This window comes from Ailuropoda melanoleuca, chromosome 3 (genome assembly GCF_002007445.2).
Source record: "Ailuropoda melanoleuca isolate Jingjing chromosome 3, ASM200744v2, whole genome shotgun sequence".
Taxonomy (NCBI): Eukaryota; Metazoa; Chordata; class Mammalia; order Carnivora; family Ursidae; genus Ailuropoda; species Ailuropoda melanoleuca.
In genome coordinates this window covers 23277427-23301965 of record NC_048220.1, presented here as the reverse complement: position 1 = coordinate 23301965, position 24539 = coordinate 23277427, and the positions used below count along the sequence as shown (strand labels likewise).

At 36.3% G+C, this 24539-nt stretch overlaps 1 protein-coding gene across 2 annotated transcripts in view; it reads left to right on the top strand.

The window, feature by feature from the left end:
* Positions 1–24539, top strand: part of CDKL3 (cyclin dependent kinase like 3) — a 103471-nt gene that overhangs the window by 19942 nt on the left and 58990 nt on the right. The window contains exons 4-6 of one of the 2 annotated variants that reach the window (XM_034656015.1): positions 2950–3128; positions 18467–18579; positions 20156–20295. In XM_034656015.1, coding sequence (XP_034511906.1) covers positions 2950–3128; positions 18467–18579; positions 20156–20295 — 432 coding nt within the window. The remainder of the gene's footprint in view (positions 1–2949; positions 3129–18466; positions 18580–20155; positions 20296–24539) is intronic. The other variant, XM_034656016.1, reaches the window with a different exon arrangement.

The following is a 24539-nucleotide window of genomic DNA, read 5'->3' as shown; positions in this document are numbered from 1 at the left end:
CTATAAACTGAAAACTACTAAACATTAAGAGAAATTAAAGACCTAAACAAAGAGAAAGAAATACTGTCTCTGTGGAGGTCATAGTATGATAGTAGAAGACCAAGGAGGATGTAGTCAAGCATAGAGTTTTAAAAGTTGGGCTTTGGAAAGTGTTTGGTTCTCAAGGATAACAAAATTCCATATATAGTAATGGTGTTAGTTGTGGAAAAGAATGAAAATATTAGGGCATCAACTGGATGGATCTTTCTGCCTGTGTTTAAAGGACTGAGGAGGAGGACAGTGGATATGTGGTGGGCAGAATTTGTGAATGGTATCTTGATGTGCTTTTCTATGTCAGTGTTTGCTCATGTTATATCCTTAGATCTTGGTATAGTGGCTGGTATATAGTAGCCATTCAATAAAAGTTGTAGAAATAAAGAAAGATTAATATAGTTTTATGGATGGCACCCTTAAGGTGGTGCATTACCCCAAGTTAATTTTTTGGCCATTTATGGAGGGAGACTGAGGCAGAACAAGAGCCAATCCGAAAGACTTATATAAGTAAGTTGTATAAACAAGGAAAGGTCCTAGATTTCTGTCACTGAGATAGTTTCACTTGTGCTGACATGTTGTTAGTTATGAGAATATGCTTCATTCATTTCATAAAATTTTTAAAACGCTTTCTTTGTTTTAGGCACTGTATTGGTCACTGGGGATATAGCTTGAACAAGACAGACATACATCTTGCCCTTGTGGAACTTTCAGTCTAGTGGGAGTTATGAACAAGTAAACAGACAATTAATAATGTGGCATGACAAATAATGTGATGGGGGAAGTGCAGAATGTTGTGAGACCATATACGAGGAACATCTAATATAAATATCTAAGCTAAGATCTAAAGAAATAGTTGGCCAGGCAAAGTGTTCTAGGCAGTTGGAAAAGCATCAGCAAATGCACAGAGATGAGACAAACCTTGGAAAATTGGGAAATATCCTTTAGGCTAGGGAAGGGAAGTTGAGAAAGTGAGCAAGGGCCAAATTCTACAAGGCCTTATAAACCATTTTCGGAAGTTTCAAATTTGTCCTATGGGATGGGGGATCCTTGAAGGGTGTTAAGCCAGGAAGTGACATGATCACACATGTGATTTTTTTTAGTTTTAATTTTTTTTTTTAGTAACCACTACACACAGTGTAGGGCTCAAACCCATGATCCCGAGATCAAGAGTCACATGCTTTTCCAACTGAGCCAGGCTGGTGCCACACACATGTGATTGTAAAATAGTATTGTGACTTCCTTTTGTGGACAGTGGGTTGGAGGGGGTCAGAATGAATTCAGGGAGACCAGTTGGCAATGCAGTAATTTTGGTGAGAGAGTTGAGGGAACTTGAACTAGGGACAAAAGTATGTATGGGAGCTGAAGGAGAAGGATACCTCGGTTTCTGGCTTAAGCCATGGGGTCAATGTTTGATCCATCCTCTGAGCTAAAGGACTGTTGAGAACAAATAGGTTTAGGGGAGAATATGCATTCAGTTTTGGAATTGCTAAGTTTAAGGGGTGTCTGAGTCAGCCTTGTCGGACTTCTTGTGGACTTCCACTCCTTGTGGAAATCAGGAGTGTTATCTTGATTAGAGATAGAAATTTGGAAATCATCAGTATATTGTTAGTTACTAAAGGTAGAAGAGTAGATGAGATTGAGATGGAGCAGCCAATAGGTGAAAAGAAAGCCAAGAGAGTATGGTTTCCCCATAACAAATGAAGAAAGTGGTAAAAAAAAAAAAAAAAAAAAAAAAAAACAACAAACCAAATGAGTAAATGTGATTACCCAGGGAACATGATGTATGAGAAAAGAAATCCTGAGACCAGAAACCTACTTTTAAGAGACAAAGAGAAAAAAAGGAAATGCCACAGAAATAGAAGGGACTGGGAGAATTTTAGATCCGAGAAATTGGGAAGGGAGGAGTAGTTGGCAAAATTTTTACACTAAGTTAACAAGTCAGATGTGTATATTGAGGGATGTATATTGGATACAGCAACAATGAAGTTCATGACGACTCTGGTTGTGGCAGTCTAATGGAACATAGAAGCAAAAGAAAGATTGTATTACTTTAAGGAGTGAATGAGTGGTGAGAAAGAGAAGATTTAGTGAAGATAATATCTTCAAGAGGGTTAGCTGTGAAGGAATGAAAGAAAGGGCAATTAGTTGTATCTAGAATGACATGAGGTTAAAGGAAATAACCTGTTTTTCATTAAGTTCTTTTGGTTACTTTTCTTTTTGGGAATTTGATTTACCTTTTTAGTATTATGTCTGTTTTCTTGGCTTCATTTCATTTTTTTTAAAAAAGATTTTATTTGGTTTTTTTTTTTTTTAAAGATTTTTTATTTATTTATTCGACAGAGATAGAGACAGCCAGCGAGAGAGGGAACACAAGCAGGGGAGTGGGAGAGGAAGAAGCAGGCTCACAGCAGAGGAGCCTGATGCGGGGCTCGATCCCATAACGCCGGGATCACGCCCTGAGCCGAAGGCAGACGCTTAACCGCTGTGCCACCCAGGCGCCCCTTATTTGTTTATTTGAGAGAGAGAGAAAGCAAGAGAGCACAGGGGGTGTGAGCAGAGAAGAGGGAGAGGGACAGACTCTGGGCTGAGCATGGAGCCTGACGCAGGGCTTGATTCCAAGACCTTGAGATCGTGACCTGAGCCAAAATCAAGAGTTGGAGGCTCAACCGACTAAGCCACCCAGGTACCCCGGCTTCATTTCATTTTGAGATGATGGATGGGGCAAGAATTGAAAACATGTAACTATTTAGCTTTTGCCTTGTGTAGTTAATCCTTTGGATGTGATAAGAAAATAGCATGTGATAAGAAAATAGCTTTGCTGTTTTAATTAGCTAGGTTTTCTCAGTATAATTTTTGAATGATCCTCTAGATAATGAAATCTCATTTTAATGTATTGAATCTTCTGTTTGTTTTTAGATCATTCATCGAGATATAAAACCTGAGAATATTTTAGTATCCCAGTCAGGAATTACTAAGCTCTGTGATTTTGGTTTTGCACGAACTCTAGCAGCTCCTGGGGGCATTTATACGGACTATGTGGCCACACGCTGGTATAGAGCTCCAGAATTAGTATTAAAAGATACCTCTTATGGAAAGTATGTATATTTTGGGATCCTGTCTGGCTTTTCCCGGTCATCTCTTTTTTCCCTTTGTGTATCTGTCACCCCAACTTGTGATACCCTCTGCCTTCTGTTTGTGGGTTAGGAATAAGAAAGGGGGGGCACCTGGGTGGCTCAGTCATTAAGCATCTGTCTTAGGCTCAGGGCGTGATCCTGGGGTCCTGGAATCGAGCCCCACATCGGGCTTCTCCGCTGGGAGCCTGCTTCTTCCTCTCCCACTCCCCCTGCCTGTGTTCCCTCTCTCGCCGGCTGTGTCTCTCTCTCTGTCAAATAAATAAAATCTTAAAAAAAAAAAAAAAGGAATAAGAAAGAGATGCCTCTAAAAAAAAAGAGAGACCCTCTAGGCACTTGCCCTGCTACGTAATGATGTTACCATGCTTGTTCTGTACTGCTGAGGGGCCCCAACTCCAGGTGATCTTTGCAGACATCTTTCAGGCTGTATCCATGCTTGCTTTAAGCTGTACCTCACCCTTGGCAGAATTGTCTCCTCTGCTTATCTTTAGTCTCTACATTCTGCAAAGATTTAAAAATCATTTACCTCACTCTGCCAGTGTTACCATAGGAACTGCCAAGTTTCCTATTTTCTGGAATATGGCACCCTCTTTACAAAGTCTGGCAAATAATTTTTAAGTTGTGCTGTTCTAGATGCCTTAAAAAGTAGCATAGTCTCAGTCTATTGTGAAACTGTAGAAACAGTATATGAAACTGCAATCTACTATACAAATAGCAAATCCTGAAGTACATAAAGAGACCAAGTGGTCCAACTTAACATAAGAAATGGGGCGATGGTGGATAATTCTCACGCACTTTTCCTAGAAGCCATTATTCTGTTCTTACAATAATATCTAACTTCAGTGAGTATTTGCTTCATGCCAGAAACTGTTCTAAATACTTTACATGCATTACATCATTTAATTTTCATAACCCTATAAGGTGCTGCTATTATTATCACCCCCATTTTATTTCATTTTATTATGATAATTCAGTTATTTTATTAATTTTTTTTAATTTGAGGGATGCCTGGGTGGCTAAGCATCTGCCTTTGGCTCAGGTCATGATCTCAGGGTCCTGGGATCAAGCCCCACACTGGGTTCCCTGCTCAGAGGAGAGCCTGCTTCTCCCTCTCCTTCTGCCTCTCCCCCTACTTGTGCTCTCTCTCTCTCTCTGTCAAATAAATAAGTAAAATCTTTTTTTAAAAAATGAAGAAGTAATGCTAAATATTTAAACAAATTTTTTTTTAATTTCTTATTTTTTTTAAGATTTTTTTAATTTATTCNATCTTTTTTTAAAAAATGAAGAAGTAATGCTAAATATTTAAACAAATTTTTTTTTAATTTCTTATTTTTTTTTTAAGATTTTTTTANTCTTATTTTTTTTAAGATTTTTTTAATTTATTCTGCAGAGATAGAGACAGCCAGTGAGAGAGGGAACACAAGCAGGGGGAGTGGGAGAGGAAGAAGCAGGCTCACAGCAGAAGAGCCTGATGTGGCTCGATCCCATAATGCTGGGATCACGCCCTGAGCCGAAGGCAGACGCTTAACCGCTGTGCCACCCAGGCGCCCCTAAACAAATTTTTTTAAATTTGAAAATAGTTGACACATTATTACATTGGTTTCAGGTGTACAACATAACAATTCGACATCTTTTTTTACATTATACTATGATCACTACAAATGTAGTTACCATTTGTCGCCCTACAATGCTATTATAGTATCATTGATATATCCCCTGTTATACCTTTTTTTCCCCATGACACATTTTTTCTGTGACTGGAAGTCTGTATTTCTCACTCCCCTTCACCCATTTTGCCCATCTCCCTATCATCCCCATTTAAAATAAGAGGATACTAAGGCACAGAAAGGAAAACTCCTATGCCCCAAGTCACTCCAGAGTACCTTCTCAACTGTACTTACCACTGATGCCTCACACAGACCATCCCTGTGCCTCCGTTACTTTATCTGTATAATGAAAATAATAATAGAACCAGTTTCATTGATTTGTTGTGAGAATCAAATGATTTAATGAATGAAAAAGATTAGAGTATAGTAAATGCTCAATAAATGTAGCCTCCATACGATCTATGTCCCACTTTTACCCTCTCTTCATGATAGAGCTTAAGTTCCTTTTCTGATGCTCCCCCTGTTTTCCAATCCTTGCCCCCAAATCATATCCTCTTCTAAACTGTCTTGTTCATTATTTATAAATTTTGTGCCAGTTAATATTTAATATGGCCTAGTTCTAGTTCTTTTAAAAATAACCCTTCCTGCTGAAAGATAAATTGTTTGGGAACAGATATAATCTCTTGTCCACAGTGACAAAACTGATAACTTGTACATGGTAAATTTGGATTCTATGAGACTTCACAGTATATTTGAAATAAATTTGCTAGTGCATGTTTTTTAAAAAAATTCTGTTATTGTAAAGCAACACACAGATACGAAAAAGCTCACACAATGACTATATAGCTTCACCGCTAGATCAAAAAATAGAATTTTGGGGTGAAGGGATGGGTTAAATAGGTGAAGGGGATTAAGAAACATTTATTACAATGAGCAATGAGTAGTGCATAGAATCGGTGAATCATATTATACGCTTGAAAGTAATATAACACTTCATATTAATTATACTTGAATTAAAAAATAGAACTTTGCTGCCCCTCCAAAGACTCTCTATGTGCCCTATTCCAATTAAATTGCTCTCCCTTATCCCATAAGTGACCATGACGTTGACTTTTATTATATTCAGTTCCTTTCATTTCTTTATAGTTTTTTTTTTAAAGATTTTTTATTTATTTATTAGACAGAGATAGAGACAGCCAGCTAGAGAGGGAACACAAGCAGGGGGAGTGGGAGAGGAAGAAGCAGGCTCATAGCTGAGGAGCCTGACGTGGGGCTCGATCCCATAATGCTGGGATCAAGCCCTGAGCTGAAGGCAGACACTTAACCGCTGTGCCACCCAGGCGCCCCCGTTTCTTTATAGTTTTATCTACTTATCTAAGTACATGCACTTAGTTTAACCAAGCCTTTTAAAAATGATAGCTTTTTTGAGATATGATTCACATACCATAAAAATCACCCATTTAAATTGTACAATTCAGTGGTTTTTAGTATATTCACAAAATTGTACAATCATCACTACATTCAATTTTAGAAAGTTTTCATCATCCCAAAAAGAAACACTCTATCCATTGGCAGTCACTCTCCCTTTCCTGTCAAGCCTTCCAGGCCTAGCAACCATGAGACTACTTTCATTCTGTATGTATTTGCCTATTCTGGACTTTTCATATAAATGAGATTAAGCAAGATCTGTTTTTTGGGGACTGACTTCTCTCACTCTGAATATTGTTTTCAAGGGTTATCCATGTTGTAGCATGTATCAGTATCTCATTTCTTTTTATGGCTGAATAATATCCATCCTATAGATCACATTTTATTTTTCCAGTCTTTAGTTGATAGACGTCTTGATTGTTTCCACTTTCTGGCTAGCGTGAATAATGTGAACATTTGTGTACATGTTTCAGTGTGGACATGTGTCTTCATTTCTTTGGGGTCTATACCTGGGAGCTGGAACTGTGTGTCTTGTGGCAACTCTGTGTTTGATCCTTTGAGGAACTGCCAGATTGGTTTCCACAGTGTCTGTACTGTTTTACATTCCTGCCAGCAGAATGTAGGGACTACAATTTCTTCATATCCTTGCCAACACTTATTATTATCATTTTTATGTCCACCTTAGACTTTCTCCTCCACCCTCCCCAGGCATTCTTTTTGAAGTAGGTTTTTTAAGGGCACCTGGGTGGCTCAGTCAGTTAAGCGTCTGCCTTCGGCTCAGGTCATGATCCCAGGGTCCTGGGATTGAGCCCTGAATCAGGCTCCCTGCTCAGCGGGGAGTCTGCTTCTCCCTCTCATTCTCTCTCTCTCTGCCCCTCCCCCCCACTTGTGCTCTCTCTCTCTCTCGCTCACTCACTCTCTCTCTCTCAAATAAATAAATAAAATCTTAAAAAAATAAATATGCTTTTTATTTTGGAATAATTTTACATTTATAGAAAAGTTGTAGAGATAGTACAGAGAGTTCCCATACAACCCTCACCCAATTTCTGCTTCTCCTAACGTCATAATCTTACATTACTGTGGTATATTTGTTAAATCTAGTCTTGCTTTTTTATTTAAATAAGATCTGATATGTTTTTATTTATTTATTTATAAATTTTATTTGTTTTTGCGAGAGAGAGAGAGAACACTAGCAGGGGTAGGGATAGAGGGAGAAGCAAGCTCACCTCTGAGCAAGGAGCCCAATGCAGTACTCCATCCCAGGACCCTGGGATCATGACCTGAGCCGAAAGCACTTAACTGACAGAGCCACCCAGGCACTCCAAGATCTGATGTTTTTAAAGTCTCTTTTAAACTACAGCAATTTCCTCTATCCCTTTATTTTTCTTAAAATTTATCTGTTGAGGAACCCAGACCATTGAGTTTCTAAGTCTGAGTTTTTGATTGCATACTTCCAGTGGAGTTCAACATGTTTCTTTGTCCTTTATATTTTGTGCAAATTGACACCTGGGTCCAGAGGGTGGATTAGTCTGAGGTTCAATCTATTTGGCAAGATTATAGGCAGTGTTGTCGTTTTGGGTCAGGAGAGGCATAAGTCTGAATGTCTCTTTCTGTGATGTTAGTAGCCATTAATGCTTAATGGCTAGATCTGTCAACCACTGATGCTTAATGGCTAGATCTGTCAACTCATTGGGGTTTGCAAATGGTGGTATTTTAATTTTATCTTCTCTTCTTATTACTTCTAATACTTTTGGGTGGAGGTATTAAGGAGGGCACTTTTTGTGATGAGCACTGGCTCTTGTATGTAAGTGATGAATCACTGAATTCTGCTCCAGAAACAAATATTGCATTATAATAAGTACAATTTAAATTAAAATTAAAAATTTAAATTTAAAAAATTATGGTTGGGACAAAGCAAAAAAATTAAATAAAAATATTAAAAATTTAAAATGCAAAAAATAAAAATAAAAAAAATCCTCACCACTTGTTCTTTTTAAAAAAAGCTTTGTTGAGATACAATTCATACACAATATAATTCATGCATCTAAAGTATGCAATTCAATGGTTTTTAGTATATTCACAGATAGGTGCAACACCACCATAATTTTTGAACATTTTCTCATCACCTTAAAAGAAACCCTGTATCCTTTAGCTGTCACTCTCCTATACCCCCACCCTTCTTGCTTCAGTCCTAATCAACTGCTAATCTACTTTCTGACTTTGTAGATTTCCCTATTCTGATTTTCGTATGAATGGAATTATATAATATGTGGTCTTCTGTGACTAACTTTTTTACTTAGCATAATGATTTCAAGATTCATCCAAGTTGTGGCACATATTAGTACTTCCTTTCCTTTTTTTTTTTTTTTAAGATTTTATTTTTAAGTAATCTCTACACTCAATGTGGGCCTTGAACTCAAAACCCTGAGATCAAGAGTCGGATGCTCGTCTGACTAAGCCAGCCAGGCATCCCCTTCCTTTCCTTTTTTTATAGCCCCATTATTTTCCCATTACATGGATGATCACTTTTGTTTATCCATTTGTCCATTGATAGACATTTGAGTTGTACTCACTTTTTGAATATTATGAATAATGCTGCTCTAAATATTTATGTACCAGTTTTTGTGTGGACATATGTTTTCATTTCCCTTGGAGTAGAATTAATGAGTCTTATGGTAACCCTATGTTTAATTATTTGAGACACTGCCAAACTATTTTCCAAAGTGTCTGCATCATTTTAAAATCCCACCAGCAGAGTGTGCGGATTATAGTTTCTCTAACATCCTCATCAACACTTGTTATTATTTGACTTGGATTCTAGTCATCTTAATGGGTGTGAAGTGGTATCTCATTGTGGATTTGATTTGCATTTCCTTGATGACTAATGATGTGAAGCATCTTTTCATGTGCTTATTGGCCATTTATATATCTTCCTTTGAGAAATGTCTGTTCAGATCCTTTGTCCATTTTTTAAATTGTATTGGCTTTTTATTATAGAGTGTAAGAATTCTTTGTACACTCTAGATTCAATTCCTTATCAGACAATACATTTTTAAATTTTTTCTCTCATTCTGTGGATTGTTTCTTCATTTCCTTGATGGTGTCCTATGACACACAAAAGTTTTTAATTTTTTTAAAAGATTTATTTATTTGAGAGAGAGTGAGCAGAGGGGAGGGGCAGAGAGAGAGGGAGAGAGAATCTCCAGCAGACTCCCCACTGAGCGTGGAGCCCCATATGGGGCTTGATCTCACAACCTTGAGATCGTGACCTGAACTGAAACCAGGAGTCTGAGGCTTAACCAAAATGCACCACGCAGGTGCCCCTATTTTGAGTTAATTTTTATATGTGGTGTAAGGTAAGGGGTTTCCTTCTTTTGCATGTGTCTATCCACTTGTCTGAGCACCATGTGTTGAAAAGAATGTTTTTCCCTCATTGAATGGTCTTGGCACCCTTGTTGAAAACCAGTTGACCAGAAATATAAGATTTATTTCTGGACTTTCAGTTCTATTCTGTTGATCTGTATCTCTGTCCTTGTTCCAAAACCACACTGTCTTGATTACTATTGCTTTGTATTGAGTTTGAAACAGAAAAGTGTGAGTCTTCCAACTTTGTTTTTCCTTTTCAAGATTGTTTTGGCTATTCTGGGTTCCTTACAGTTTCATATGAATTTACGATCAGCTTAACAATTTTTTTTCAATAGAGACAGTTAGGATTCTGATAGGGATTACACTGAATATGTAAATCATTTTGGAAAGTATTGTCATCTAAACAATGTTAAGTCTGCTAAACTATGAACATAGGACATTTTTCTATTTTATTTAGATCTTCAATTTCTTTCAACGTTTTATAGTTTTCAGAGCATACATTTTGCACTTCTGTTAAATTTATTCCTAGTATTTTATTCTTTCTGATGCTATTGTGAATGGAACTGTTAATTTCATTTTCAGATTTTTCATTGCAAGTGTGAAAAAAAACCTGATTTTTGTATATTAATTTTTGTATCCTGCAACCTTGCTGAACATATTGTTCTAATAATTGTTTTGTGGATTCCTTAGGATTTTCTATATACAAGATCATGTCATCTGTGAACAGAGATAATTTTACTTCTTTTCTGGTCTGGATGATTTCTGTTTCCTTTTCCCCCTAATTTCTCTGACCAGAACATCCAGCACAGGGGCGCCTGGGTGGCACAGCGGTTAAGCGTCTGCCTTCGGCTCAGGGCATGATCCCGGCGTTATGGGATAGAGCCCCACATCAGGCTCTTCCGTTGTGAGCCTGCTTCTTCCTCTCCCACTCCCCCTGCTTGTGTTCCCTCTCTCACTGGCTGTCTCTATCTCTGTCAAATAAATAAATAAAATCTTTAAAAAAAAAAAAAAAAGAACATCCAGCACAGTGCTAAAAAGACGTGGTAAGAGCAGACATCCTTGTCAGAATGTCATCCATGTCAGAATGTCCCCAGACATTCCTAATGTCAGGGGAAAAGCATCCAATCTTTTACCATTAAGTACGATGTTAGCCGTGGGTTTTCATAGATGCCCTTTCTCAGGTTGACAGTTTCCTTTTATTCCTCGTTTGTTGAGAGTTTTTGTTATGAAAGGGTATTGGTCAAATGCTTTTTCTGTACCTATTGAGATGACCAAGTGGATTTTATTATTTTAATCTATTGATATGATGTATTCCATTAATTGGTTTTGCATATTGAAACAACCTGTGTTCTTGGAATAAGTCCCACTTGATCATGGTGTATAATTCTTTTTTTTTTCTTTTGATTTTGGTGCCTGAACCTGCTTGACCATGCTAAAATATAATGAAAGATGCCATTTACAATACAACATTAAGTACTGAAAGTTATTTCCATTGGAGGTATTGCCTGTTTCGTTGGGTCTACAAAACAACATGAACACTCTTAAATTTTAGGACTACTGTATTACTCTCCATAGCAGGGATGGGCAAATCTGGCCTATTGTCTGTTTTGTAAATAAAGTTTTATTGTAACAGCCACACCCATTCACTTACATATCGCCTGTGGCAGCTTTCACCCTGTTGCAGAGTTGCTTGAGAAGTTGCACCAGAGACTGTATGGTCTGCAAAGCTTAAAATATTCATTATGTCCTCCTTTACAGAGGAAGTTTATTGGCCTCTGTGCAATACTATGGTGAGAGTATAACAACACAAGAACAAGAGCAAACAATCTTTTTTTTGCATATATATAATCATTTTTAATTGAAGTATTGTTGATATATAATATTAAATTAGTTTCAGGTATACAACATAGTGATTCAAAAATTATTTACATTATGAAATGTTCACCACAATAAGTATATTACAGTATTATTGACTGTTCCTTATGCTGTGCTTTTCATTTCTGTGAATTATTTATTTTATAACTAGAAGTTTGTACCTCTTTTTTTTTTTCAAGTTTGTATCTCTTAATCCCCTTCACCCATTTCACCCATCTCCCTTACCCCTTTGACAACTGCCAGCTTGATCTTTATGGTTCTCAGTTTTTTATTTTATTTTATTTATTTATTTAACTAATCTCTTCACCCACCATGGGGCTTGAACTCTCAACCCTGAGATCAAGAGTTGAATGCTCTTCCAACTGAGCCAGCCAGAAGCTCCTGCTAGTTCTTTATATTTCGGAGTCTGTTTCTCTCTTTGTTGTTTGTTTGTTTGGTTTGTTTTTTAGATCCCACAGTGTGCGTAATTCTTTTTATTTGTTGCTGGACTGTTTGCTAGTATTTTCTTGAGAACTTTTGTGTCCATATTCATAAGAGATATTGGGCTGTAATTTTCTGTTGATTTTTTACAGTGCTTATTTAAATTCCGGTTAGTTAACATATAGTATAATATTAATTTCAGGTGTACAATATAGTGGTTCAACACTTTCATACAATACCCAGTGCTTATCACAAATGTACTCCTTAATCTCCATCACTTCTTTAACCCATCCCTGCTCCCATCTCCTTTCTGGTAAACATCAGTTTGTTCTCTATAATGTTTCTTCCTCTTCTATTTTGTGAAAACATTTGTAAAGAATTGGTATTAATTTTTCCTTAAATATTTGATGGAATTCAGCAGTGAAGCCATCAGGGCCTGGGCGTTCCTTTGTGTGTAGTGTTTTGATTAAGAATTCAAGTTTTTCACTTGTCACAGGTTTATTTATATCCTCTATTTTTCTTGAGCCAGTTTTAATAGTTTGTGTTTTTCTAGGAAACCGTCCATTTAACCCAAGTTATTAGATTTGTTGGTGTACAGTTGTTCATTGTATTCCTTTATAATCCTTTTGATTTCTGTAAGATTGGTAGTAATGTTACTATTTCATTTCTGATTCTAACAATTTAAGTCTACTCTCTTTTTTTCTGTCATTCTAGTTAAATATCAGTTTTATTGATCTTTACAACCAGCTTTTGGTTTCAATGATTTTTCTCTTTTTTAAAAAAAAATTCTCTATTTCATTAATTTTCACTCTTTATTATTTCCTTCCTTCTGCTTGCTGTAGTTTTAGTTTGCTCTTTGTCCACTGTCTTAAGGTGGAATGCTAGGTTATAGATTTGATATCTTTCTTCTTTCTAAGTCTTATTTTTTTTAAAAGATTTTATTTCTTTATTTGAGAGAGAGCAAGCCCACACACATGGTGTGGAGGGGGCAAAGGGAGATCGAGAAGAAGACTTCCCACTGAACATGGATCCCAATGTAGGGCTCGATCCTAGGACTCTAAGAGCATGACCTGAGCCAAAGTCAAGACACTTTACCAACTGAGCCACCCAAGTTCCTTGAAGTCTTCTTTCTTAACACAGACCATCTGTATGTCTTCTTTTGAAAAGTGTCTAGTCAGGTCTTCCGCCCATTTTTAATTGGATTATTTGTATTTTTGGTGTTGAGTTGTATAAGTTCTTTATTTATTTTGGGTATTAATCCCACAGCACCTCCTTTTTAAACAGAAATAGAAGCATGCTATATATAGTACAGAATCTTCCTTTTCTTTTTCCTGTCTCTCTCTCTTTTTTTAATTAGTAGACTTTACTTTCTGAGAGCATTTTTAGGTTTACAGAAAAATCGAGCAGAAAGTAGAGTTCCCAGATATCTACCCCCTCCCTCCTACCCACTCCACCACAGTTTCCCTGTTGTTAACACCTTTTATTAGCTTGGCACTTTTTTTAAGATTGACAAACCACAGGGTGCCTGAATGGCTCAGTCAGTGGAGCATGTGACTCTTGATCTTGGGGTTGTGAGTTTGAGCCCCATGTTGGGTGTAGAGATTACTTAAAAAAATAAATCTTTAAAAAAGATTGATAAAACTGTATTCATATATATCATTAATTATAATCCATAGTTTACATTAAGGTTCACTCTTTGTGTTGAATTCCTGTGGATTTCGACAAATGTGTACTGTCATGTATCCACTATTACAGTATTATACAGAACAGTTTCACAGCCCTAAAAATCCTCCGTGTTCTATTTTTTCACCCTTTCTTCCTTCTCCCTGAATTTCTGGCAACCACTGATCTTTTTACTGTCTCTATACTCTTGCCTTTTCCAGAATGTCATGTGTTTGGGGCCATATGTTATATAGCCTTTTCATTCTGGCTTCTTCCACCTAGCAATGTGTATTTAAGGTTCCTACATTTTTGTTTTGCTTTGCTTTATGTCTCGATAGGTCATTTTTAAAGATTTTATTTATTTATTTGACAGAGATAGAGACAGCCAGCGAGAGAGGGAACACAAGCAGGGGGAGTGGGAGAGGAAGAAGCAGGCTCATAGTGGAGGAGCCTGATGTGGGGCTCGATCCCGTAACGCCGGGATCACACCCTGAGCCAAAGGCAGACGCCTAACCGCTGTGCCACCCAGGCGCCCCTCGATAGGTCATTTTTAAATCACTAAATAGTATTCCATTGTATGTATATTTGACAATTTGTTTATCCATTTATCTAATGAAGGACATCTTACTTGCTCTCCAGTTTTGGCAGTTATGCTGCTGTAAACATTCATGTGCAGGTTTTTTTGTGGATATAAGTTTTTCAACTCATTTGGCTAAATACCGATTAGTGTAATTTTTAAAAAATATTTTTTATCTATTTATTTGAGAGAGACAGACAGACAGTGGGGGGTGGGGGGCAAAGGGGCAGAGGGAGAGGGACAAGCAGACAAGCAGACTCTACACTGAGTGCAGAGCCTGACTTGGGATTCGATCTCAGGACCCTGAGATCATGACCTGAGCCAAAACCAAGAGTTGGATGCTCAGATTCTCAACCAAATGAACCACCCAGGTGCCCCCAAGGAGTGCAATTATTGCTGGATTTATGGTAACACTATGTTTAGCTTTGTTAGAAGCTGTCAAACTGTCCTCCAAAGTGGCTGTATCATTTTGCATTCCCACAGAATGAGAGTTCCTGTTGCTCTACATCCTCACCAGCATTTGCTGTTGTCAGCATTTTGGATTTTAGTCTTTCTAATAATAGGGGTATATTTATGGTATTTATCTTATTGCTTCAATTTACAATACTTTGATGACATATGATGTTGAGCATTTTTTCATATGTGTATTTGCCATTTGTATATCTTTTTTGGTGAGGTGTCTGTTCACGTATTTTGCCCATATTTTTAATTTGATTGTTTATTTTCTTATTGTTGAGTTTTAGGTGTGATTTTTATATTTTAGATACAAATTGTCTATTGAAAATGTGTTTTTTGTTTTGTTTTTGTTTTAAAGATTTTATTTATTTGACAGAGAGAGATACAGCAAGAGAGGGAACACAAGCAGGGAGAGTGGGAGAGGGAGAAGCAGACTTCCCACTGAGCAGGGAGTCCAACTCAGGGTTCCATCCCAGGACCCTGGGATCACGACCCGAGCCGAAGGCAGACGCCTAATGACTGAGCCACCCAGGCATCCCCGAAAATGTGTTTTGCATATACCTTCCCCAACTTTTCTTTTCACTCTCTTATCAGTGTCTTTCACAGAACAGAATTTTTAAATTTTAATGATGTACCACTTATCAATTTTTTTCTTTTCTTTTCTTTTCTTTTTTTTAAAGATTTTATTTATTTAACGGACACAGCCAGCGAGAGAGGGAACACAAGCAGGGGGAGGGGGAGAGGAAGAAGCAGCAGGCTCTTAGTGGAGGAGTCTGATGTGGGGCTCGATCCCAGAATGCTGGGATCATGCCCTGAGCCAAAGGCAGACGCTTAACGACTGTGACACCCAGGCGCCCCTATCAATTTTTTTCTTTTGTGGATTATGCTTTTGGGAGTTGTATCTAAAAACTCATCACCTAACCCAAGATCATCTAGATTTTTTCCTATATTATTGTCTAGAAGTTTTATACTTTTATGTATTATATTTACACCTGTTATCCATTCTGAGTTAATTTTTGTGAAAATTGTAAGATCTATATCTAGGTTCTTTTTTTTTTTTTTTTTACATAAGGATGTCCAGTTTTCCAGTATCACCTGTTGAAAAGACCTTCTGTTCTCTACTGAATTGTCTTTTCTCCTTTGCCAAAGTTTAGTTGAATATATTCTTGTGAACCTATTTATGGGCTCTGTATTCTGTTCTCTTGATCTGTTTATCTATTCTTTCACCAATACCACACTGTCTTGATTATTGTAGCTTTATAATACGTCTTGAAGTCTGGTGGTATCTTTCCTCTAACTTTGTTCTTCAGCATCGTGTTGGCTATTCTGGGTCTATTGCTTTTCCATATTGTTAAAAGCCAAATTTAGCTGCGTAAAATTTAAAAATCTTAATACCTTTATTCGATGATTTGTGAATCAGGCAGCATTCCATCTAGCAGACAGAAAGACACACCGAAGGGCAAGGTCACCTTCCTTTAGGGGATGGCAGGGTTCTGTCAGGCAGGTTACCTCACTAGTGCTGACCATGTAATTCCAGGTTGACTGGTTTAAGAGTCCACTTCTGGGAGAAGTTGAAACTAATAAAGTATTTTAAAAAAGATTTTGTTTATTTATTTATTTTAGAGAAAGAGCATGAGCTGGGGGAGGAGCAGAGAGAGAGGAAGAGAGAGAATTTCATTTCTTTTATTTTAAAGATTTATTTATTTATTTATTTGAGAGAGAGAGAGCACATGAGCAGGGGATGAAGGAGAGAATCTCAAGCAGACTCCCTGCTAAGCCAGGAGCCCCCGAAGCAGGGCTCCATCCCAGAACCCTGAGATCATGACCTGAGCCAAAATCAAGACTTGGATGCCTAACCAACTGAGCCACCCAGGTGCCCCAAGAGAGAGAATTTCAAACAGACTCAGCAGTGAGCACAGAGCCTGACCTGGGTCTTGATTTCACCACCCACAGATCATGACCCAAGCTGAAATCAAGAGTTGGAGGCTTAATGGACTGACCCTCCCAGGTGTACCTAAGTTAAGTATTAAGTCTTAGTGTGGTGATGTGGGCTTAGCACACATGACTCCACTTTGGGCCTGTTGTCTCTTTTTTAACAGTACAAACTTTAGCATCAATTTGTTGATATCCAAATTGGATTTTGACTGGGATTGCGTTGAATCTATAGATCAAGTTGGAAGAGTTGACATTTTGACAGTATTGAGTCTTCCTATTCATGAACATGTAATATCTCTCCATTTGTATACATCTTCTTGGATTTCTTTGGTGAATTTTGCTTTTTTCACTTGAGAGTTCATTTGGAGATCAATTTATATTAGCATATTCCTCCTTTTTGATAGCTGAAAAATATTTCATTGTGTGGTTGTACAAAATGTTATATAGCCATTCTCATATTGAAGAACGTTTAGGTTGTTTCCGGTTGTTTTTTACCACAAACAATGCTTCAGTGAAATTCTCATATCATTTATCTTTGTGCACATGGGTGAATAGATCTTTGGATAAATTCCTAGGAATAAAGTTATTTGGTCAAAAGTAGGTACATTTTTAATTTTGGTAGCTTTTGCCAATTTTCCCTTCAAAGAAGTTGTGAGCTTTATACTCCCAGGGTGGTACACATGAGTGTTCATTTTCCATGGCTTCACCAATATAGCAGTTATTAAATCTTACAATTTCTGTCAGTTGGATTAGTGAAAGATACAGCTCATTGTGGTGTTAATATTTCTTCTGAATGTGAGATTGGGCTACTTTTTATCTATTTAGAAGTCCTAGTGGGTGTGGGGGGCCTGAGTGGCTCAGTCAGTTGAGCATCTGACTCTTGGTTTTGGCTGAGGTTGTGATCACAGGGTTCTGGGTTTGAGCCCCCTGCTGGGTTCCGCGCTCAGTGCAGAGTCTGCTTGAGATTCTTTCTTTCTTCCTCTATACACTTACCCTCCCCCTAAAATAAATACTTAAATCTCTAAAAAAAAAGTCCTAGTGGGTGCCTGGCCGGCTCAGTCAGTGGAGTGTGTGACTCTTGATCTTGGTTGTTTTTTGTTTTGTTTTGTTTTATTTTGTTTTAAAGATTTTATTTACTTGACAGAGAGAGAGACAGCCAGCGAGAGAGGGAACACAAGCAGGGGAAGTGGGAGAGGAAGAGGCAGGCTCCCAGTGGAGGAGCCTGATGCGGGGCTCAATCCCAGGACGCTGGGATCATGACCTGAGCCAAAGGCAGATGCTTAATGACTGAGCCACCCAGGCATCCCAGATCCTGGGGTTGTTAAGTTCAAGCTCTATGTTGGGTCTAGAGATTACTTTAAAAAAGATATTTAGAAGTCTTAGTGATATAAACTATCTTTTAAAAAACTGATTATGTGGCAAAAAAGTTGGAATTATGGATGACTCACAATACAGTATTAATAAATGAGGGTGTCTGGCTGGCTCAGTTGGTAGAGCATGTGACTCTTGATCTCAGGGTTATGAGTTTAAGCCCCACATTAGGCATGGAGTCTCCTTTAAATAAATAAATTAATTTTTTTAAAAGATAAATAAATGTAGGTGGTAAAATACTTAAGATTTTTAATTTTTACTTTTTAAAAACCAGATGGTTTTGGTATTCAATTGCTCTAATTCATAAACCGTTTATCATAATGTCTTTATGTAAGTGGAACAATTTTAGAATTATGGTTATTTTTCATCTGGACTATTATGTGGCTTCTCATGTGATTTAAATATAAGCTATTTAATATTACTAATAAAATGTAATAATGTTTAATATATATCCTAAAGTTGACATATGATATTAAGGCGAAAATTTATAAATGATACCATCTAACTTATTTTTTTCTTTGGCTGGAACATTATTTAAAAAAATTTTAGAAGAGATATTTTATATATTTCTCCATGAAAAAATGATTTATTCTTGTTTGTTTCAGGCCTGTAGATATCTGGGCTTTGGGTTGTATGATCATTGAGATGGCTACTGGAAATCCCTATCTTCCTAGCAGTTCTGATTTGGATTTACTTCATAAAATTGTTTTAAAAGTAGGTGGGTACTACTGAAATACACTGTTAAATGCCTAAAGTAAATATTGGTGTATCAGTTCTGCTTGATTTTCAAATTCAGTTTTTTTCTTTATAAGAACAGGGAAGCAGGGGTGCCTGGGTGGCTCAGTTTGTTAAATGTCTACCTTTGGCTCAGGTCATGATCTCAGGGTCCTGGGAATGAGCCCCACATGGGGCTCCCTGCTTAGTGGGGAGCCTGCTTCTCCCTTTCCCTCTGTGCTCCTCCTGCTTGTACTCTCTCACTCTCTCTCTCTGTCAAATAAATAAAATCTTAATTTTTGGCTTCTACAAATCTGCACGTCTCAAAGAGGACTTCTAAATAATAGAGTTGATTTAGCTGTCTTTTTGAAGTACTTAGAGGTAGAAAGTTATTTATTGGGAAAACTCTTTTTTATTTTTTTAATATTTTTAAGGATTTATTTATTTATTTATTTATTTATTAGACAGTGAGAGACAGCCAGCAAGAGAGGGAACACAGGCAGGGGGAGTGGGAGAGGGAGAAGCAGGCTCCCAGTGGGGGAGCCTGATGTGGGGCTCGATCCCAGAATGCTGGGATCACGCCCTGAGCCGAAGGCAGACACTTAACGACTGCGCCACCCAGGCGCCCCTAGAAAACTTTTTTTTTTAACCACAGTAGATATCCAGGTAGCTTAATAACTTTTTCAAGAATACATTTGATGAGGACTTTAACTTTTTTAACGATCTGCTTTGACCACCCAAACATTGTGGTGGTTAGCCTTGCTCATGGAGTTTCAGTGATTTGTTTTTTTAATATATTTCTGAATGATGAGCTTGAGGAGTCCCTTTTGTGGTAGAGAAGCTATACATAAACATGTAGTTACAGGATCATGAGGAAGGTACTGTGAGCAACTATAAAAAAAACTATGAAGTCTGGCTAAGTATTAATTAAAGATATGGCTTGGAGTCTTAAAGCATCTCACTTTTTTGGTCCTCTTTAAAGTTCTAGTTTGAGAGTAATGTTAGAAAAAAACGCTAGAGATGATAGGATTAATTCTGTCATTTTACAGATAAGGAAACTGAAGCATAGGAAGGGAAGAGATTTGCCCAAGGTCACAGAACTAGTTCTAACAAAACTGGTCCTAGAACTTAGCTCTCTCCACTCCTGTTTACAGTTCTTTCCATTCTACTACTAGTCTGTAGCCTTGTTTCTTTGCAATATTTCTGTTTCTAAATAATTTAGATATTTTAGCTGTTTTGAGTAAGGCTTTGCTGATAAACACTTGTTAGACCATTTAGATACCCATATGGAAATATGTAAAAGTTTGCTTTTCCTGATAGCATTATAATTATGTCTTATATTTTGGGAAAGGAAAATGAACCTGGTGGTTTTAAATTTTCCACTGCCTACGTGCTATCAACTCTGGGGAAACTTCCAATTTTTATGCTATATTCAGATAGTTCCTTGTTCAACCTTAAAAAATAAAAGAACGTAATTTTTATTCTCCCTTTTTAGTAATTTAATACAGACCACATAGCAATTTGTTTGACTGTAGTTTAACTTTTTTGTTTTCTTATATTCATCTTTTTTCTCTTTTCAGGCAATTTGACACCTCACTTACAGAATATCTTTTCCAAGAGTCCCATTTTTGCTGGGGTGGTCCTTCCTCAAGTTCAACACCCCAAAAATGCAAGAAAAAAATACCCAAAGCTAAATGGATTGTTGGCAGATATAGTTGATGTATGTTAAATATTAGAGACTTATTTCTGGGAAATTGCATAAATTATAATACAGTTTTATATGAAATTCTTTAATGAAATTCTGAAAGGATTCATAATGTTATCTGTTAAAAGTTACTATATTCCTGGGGCTCCTGGGTGGCGCAGTCGTTAAGCGTCTGCCTTCGGCTCAGGGCGTGATCCCGGTATTATGGGATCGAGCCCCACATCAGGCTCCTCCGCTATGAGCCTGCTTCTTCCTCTCCCACTCCCTCTGCTTGTGTTCCCTCTCTCGCTGGCTGTCTCTATCTCTTCAAATAAATTAAAAACAAAAGTTACTATATTCCAGTCTTTATGTCTTTCGTTCAGAAAAATTAAAATCCATAGACTGTTAGAACTGAAAACTCCTGAGGATAATCCTGCTCATTATTTTTAGTTTATCCCAATTTTAATGATAATTAGGGATAAAATGGAATAATTCAAAGGACTTACCGTGTTTATCGTCACCTTTTAATAGCCAGTCTACCCAAGTTAGGGCTCTGTTCCTTGTACACTGGTATCCTAAGATATTTACCAGGCATTGACAGCTGCAGTTTTAATGTTGTTTGAAGGTATACCAATGCCTTGAAAACAAAAACATTATACTGTATAACACTTTCTAATTATTTTAAAATGTAAATTTCTTTTTAAACTAGGTAATAAATACACCAATATACTTAGTGCAAAATTCAAAAAATAAGAGAATTTGCTGTGGAAAGTAAATCTGCTTCTATTTATTTTCTCTATCTAGCTAATTTTCTTTCCCAGGGTCAACTGAGGTATCTTATTTCTGATGTATAGCCATTTAAAAGAAATAGTTACCTAAATTTCAAAGCAAGTATGGTGTTTATAAGAAGGGACTCTGGAATCACATAGACTAAAACTCAGCTCTTTCACTAATTAGCTCTATAACCTTGGGAAAGTCACTTAATCTCTGTGCCCCAGTTTACTGGGGCTATAAAACAACATTAACGGTCTTTATTTTTTGGGGCTGGAGAATTAAATGAGGTAATGGTAAAAATGTTCTGAGTACAGGGCCTTGAATAAGCTGTCAACAAATATTGTTAATTTTAATTGTTGCTGTTATTATTTAGGTAAACTGACTAAACATGTGATATGTAGCATCTAAAGAGTATTCTTATGGGAAAAAATTATTTCATTGGTATCCAGAGAAAACTAGAATTTATTAAAAATCAGGTTTGTTGGGGTGCCTGGGTGGCTCAGTCAGTTGAGTGTCCAACTCTTGATTTCAGCTGAGGTCATGATCTCAGGGTTAGTGGGCCACGGGCTTTACGTTTTTTCAAAATTTTTGATATATTTTGCTATTTTTTCCTCCAGAAAGGTTTCACTGATGCATACTCAAGTACTCTCAAGTAACACTGGATATAAATTCCCACTCTCAATCTAACAATGGATATTATAGTTTTTAAAATACTTGCCAATTTTTTTTAGTAATCTTTACACCCAACATGGAGCTCAAACTCACAACCCCAAGATCAAGAGTCAACATATTCTACCAACTGAACCAGCCAGGTGCCCCAAAATATTTGCCAATTTAATAAGCTTAAAATACCATATTTTTTTTAGTTGCACTTTTATCATCACAGGAAAGGTTGAACATTTTACTAATATTAATTGACCATTTGTATTTCTTATTTTAAGAATCATTACACTATTTGTTTAATTAAATTATTTGTCAATTAAACTGTCTTTTTTCATATACATTTATAAAATAATAGGCATATTAGTCTTTTGTCATCTATGTTGTAAATATTTTTCTTCAACTTTAATAATCCAGTGACTTGGAGGGCCACATTTATCAGAGAAAAAATGCTTATATGCACTTGGGTTTGTTTCTATTTCATTGATTTCTTTTTTTATTCTAGTATAAATACCAGTTTGATTGATTATTGTAACTTTAAAATCCATCTTAATATCTGGGGCAAAGCTCTTATCATTTCCTAGATTTAAATTTTCTAAACAATTGTGATGTAATTATGTACAGTAAACACACATACTTAAAATGTATAATCTGATGAGTTTTGATAGATTTTTACACCTATGAAACCAACACCACAATCAAGATATCTAACATTTCCATCAGCCTCTAAAATGTCCTCTTATCCTTTTTCAATCCTCTTATCCCTCCATTTCTGTTCCCAGACAACCTCGGAGTTGCTTTCTATCACTATAGATTATCTATATCTATCTATCTATCACTATATATATATATATAGTGATGTATCTATCTATATATCTATATATATACTATCTATATATCTAGCAACTATCATTATAGTTGCTCTATCACTATAGATTAGTTTACATTTTCTAGGATATATATGTCTGGAATTATATAGTATATACTCTTTGATTCAGTGTTATGGTTTACAGATACATTCATGTTTTTGTGTGTATCAGTAGTTGATTCCTTTTTTATTACTGTGTAGTACTCCATTATAAGGATATATAACAATTTTTACTCTATTCCCCTGTTTTGGATTGTTTCTTATTTTTGGCTGTTACAAACAAAATTGCTATGAACAATCAAGTACAAGTCTTTGTAGATGTAATTTTTATTCTTCTGAGTAAATATCTAAGAGTGGAATGGTGGGTTTAAGGTAATGTGTATGTTTAATTTTTAAAGTAACTGCCAATCTGTCTCTCAAGTTTCATATCTTACATTTTCCAAACTAGGGCATGTATTTTAATTTTCTAATTATATTATTCAAAGAAGGACTAATTTGTCTGCCTCTAATAGGCTATGACTTGGGCAGACTTTTTTAACATTTTTAAAGATTGTATTTATTTATTTTTCCGAGAGAGAGAGAGACAAAGAGAGAGAGAGAGAAGACACCACGAGTCGGGGGGTGGGGCAGAGGGAGAAGCAGGCTCCCCGATAAGCAGGGAGCCTGATGTGGGACTCGATCCCAGAACCCTGCCTGAGCCAAAGGCAGACACTTAACCGACTGAGCCACCCAGGCACCCCAGCATTTTTCTTATTAAGCTTTATTGATGGATTACTATCATATTCTTAAATAAGCACATATTTTTAGCTAGTTGCAGTATTCTCCCATCATAAAGTAGATAATGAACTCAATTTTGCTTTGTGAGTCAATGTATTTTATTGTGGTAAAAAACACACAACATGAAATTTTTGTGTTTCAAAACTGTCAGTTATATTAGTTAGTACTATTAGCTATATTCATATTGTTGTATAGCAGATCTTTACAACTTTTTTCGTAAATCAATTTAAACATATACATTTTGAAATAAAAAGGTAATATTGTATTCAATTACCTTGGATTTTCTGGATTTTAATTCTACTCTTCTATTTGTTTGATCTAGACAAATTACTTGATTTCTCTTTATCTGAGTCTTCTTATCTGTACAATGGGGATAATAATAATACCTACCTGTAGGGTTGTTGTTGACTTCAAGATATAGGAAAAAGCTAGGTAGAGTATTGTGTGGCACATAGCAAACATCAATAAAAATTACCAATTATTATCATGTTTTGCCTTCTTTTTATGTTTTGCCTTCTTCTAAAGGAAGAAATGAAAACTATAATGCAAATGGCTTTTATTCAAATTCTATCTTTAATATTTTGGTTAAAAATATCTTCTATTTACAACTAGTTATTCGATTATATATAAATTTATGATGTTTGACTTATTTTCAAAACTCTTCCTTCCATCGTCTGTTTTTGTTTTGTGGGATTTTGTTTGTTTGTTTTTCTATTCAGTTGAAGTATTCCCAAGATAGGGAAACAAAAAAAAGAGCTGTTCTCATAATGGAATATTAAAAGATTTGGGGGCTTGAATGTTTGTGAAGTTGTATTATGCCATAGAAAAAGCAATGGATTAGGATTCAGAAAATATGAGTTAAAATTCTCATACAGTAAATCACTAATTATGCTTCTAGTTCTGTAAAATGAAAATCATAATCCACCAACTTTCCACCTTACAGTGCTAATGAGAGGACCAAAATGAACTAATTAATTTCTGCTAATTCCAGCAGAAGCAGACTGACTTCTGTTTCGGCTAGAATCACAGGACATTTAACCTATAATAATGCTTTACAAGTACAAATTTCTTAGGGAAGTAAATGTCAGAACTCATTGTCAGAAATTCCTAAAGTCTAAATCCATCTTTTCAAGAATGGTTTTAGCTACGGGTAGTTACTTACTTCTACATATGTCAAATAAATTTAATTTTTACCTTATAG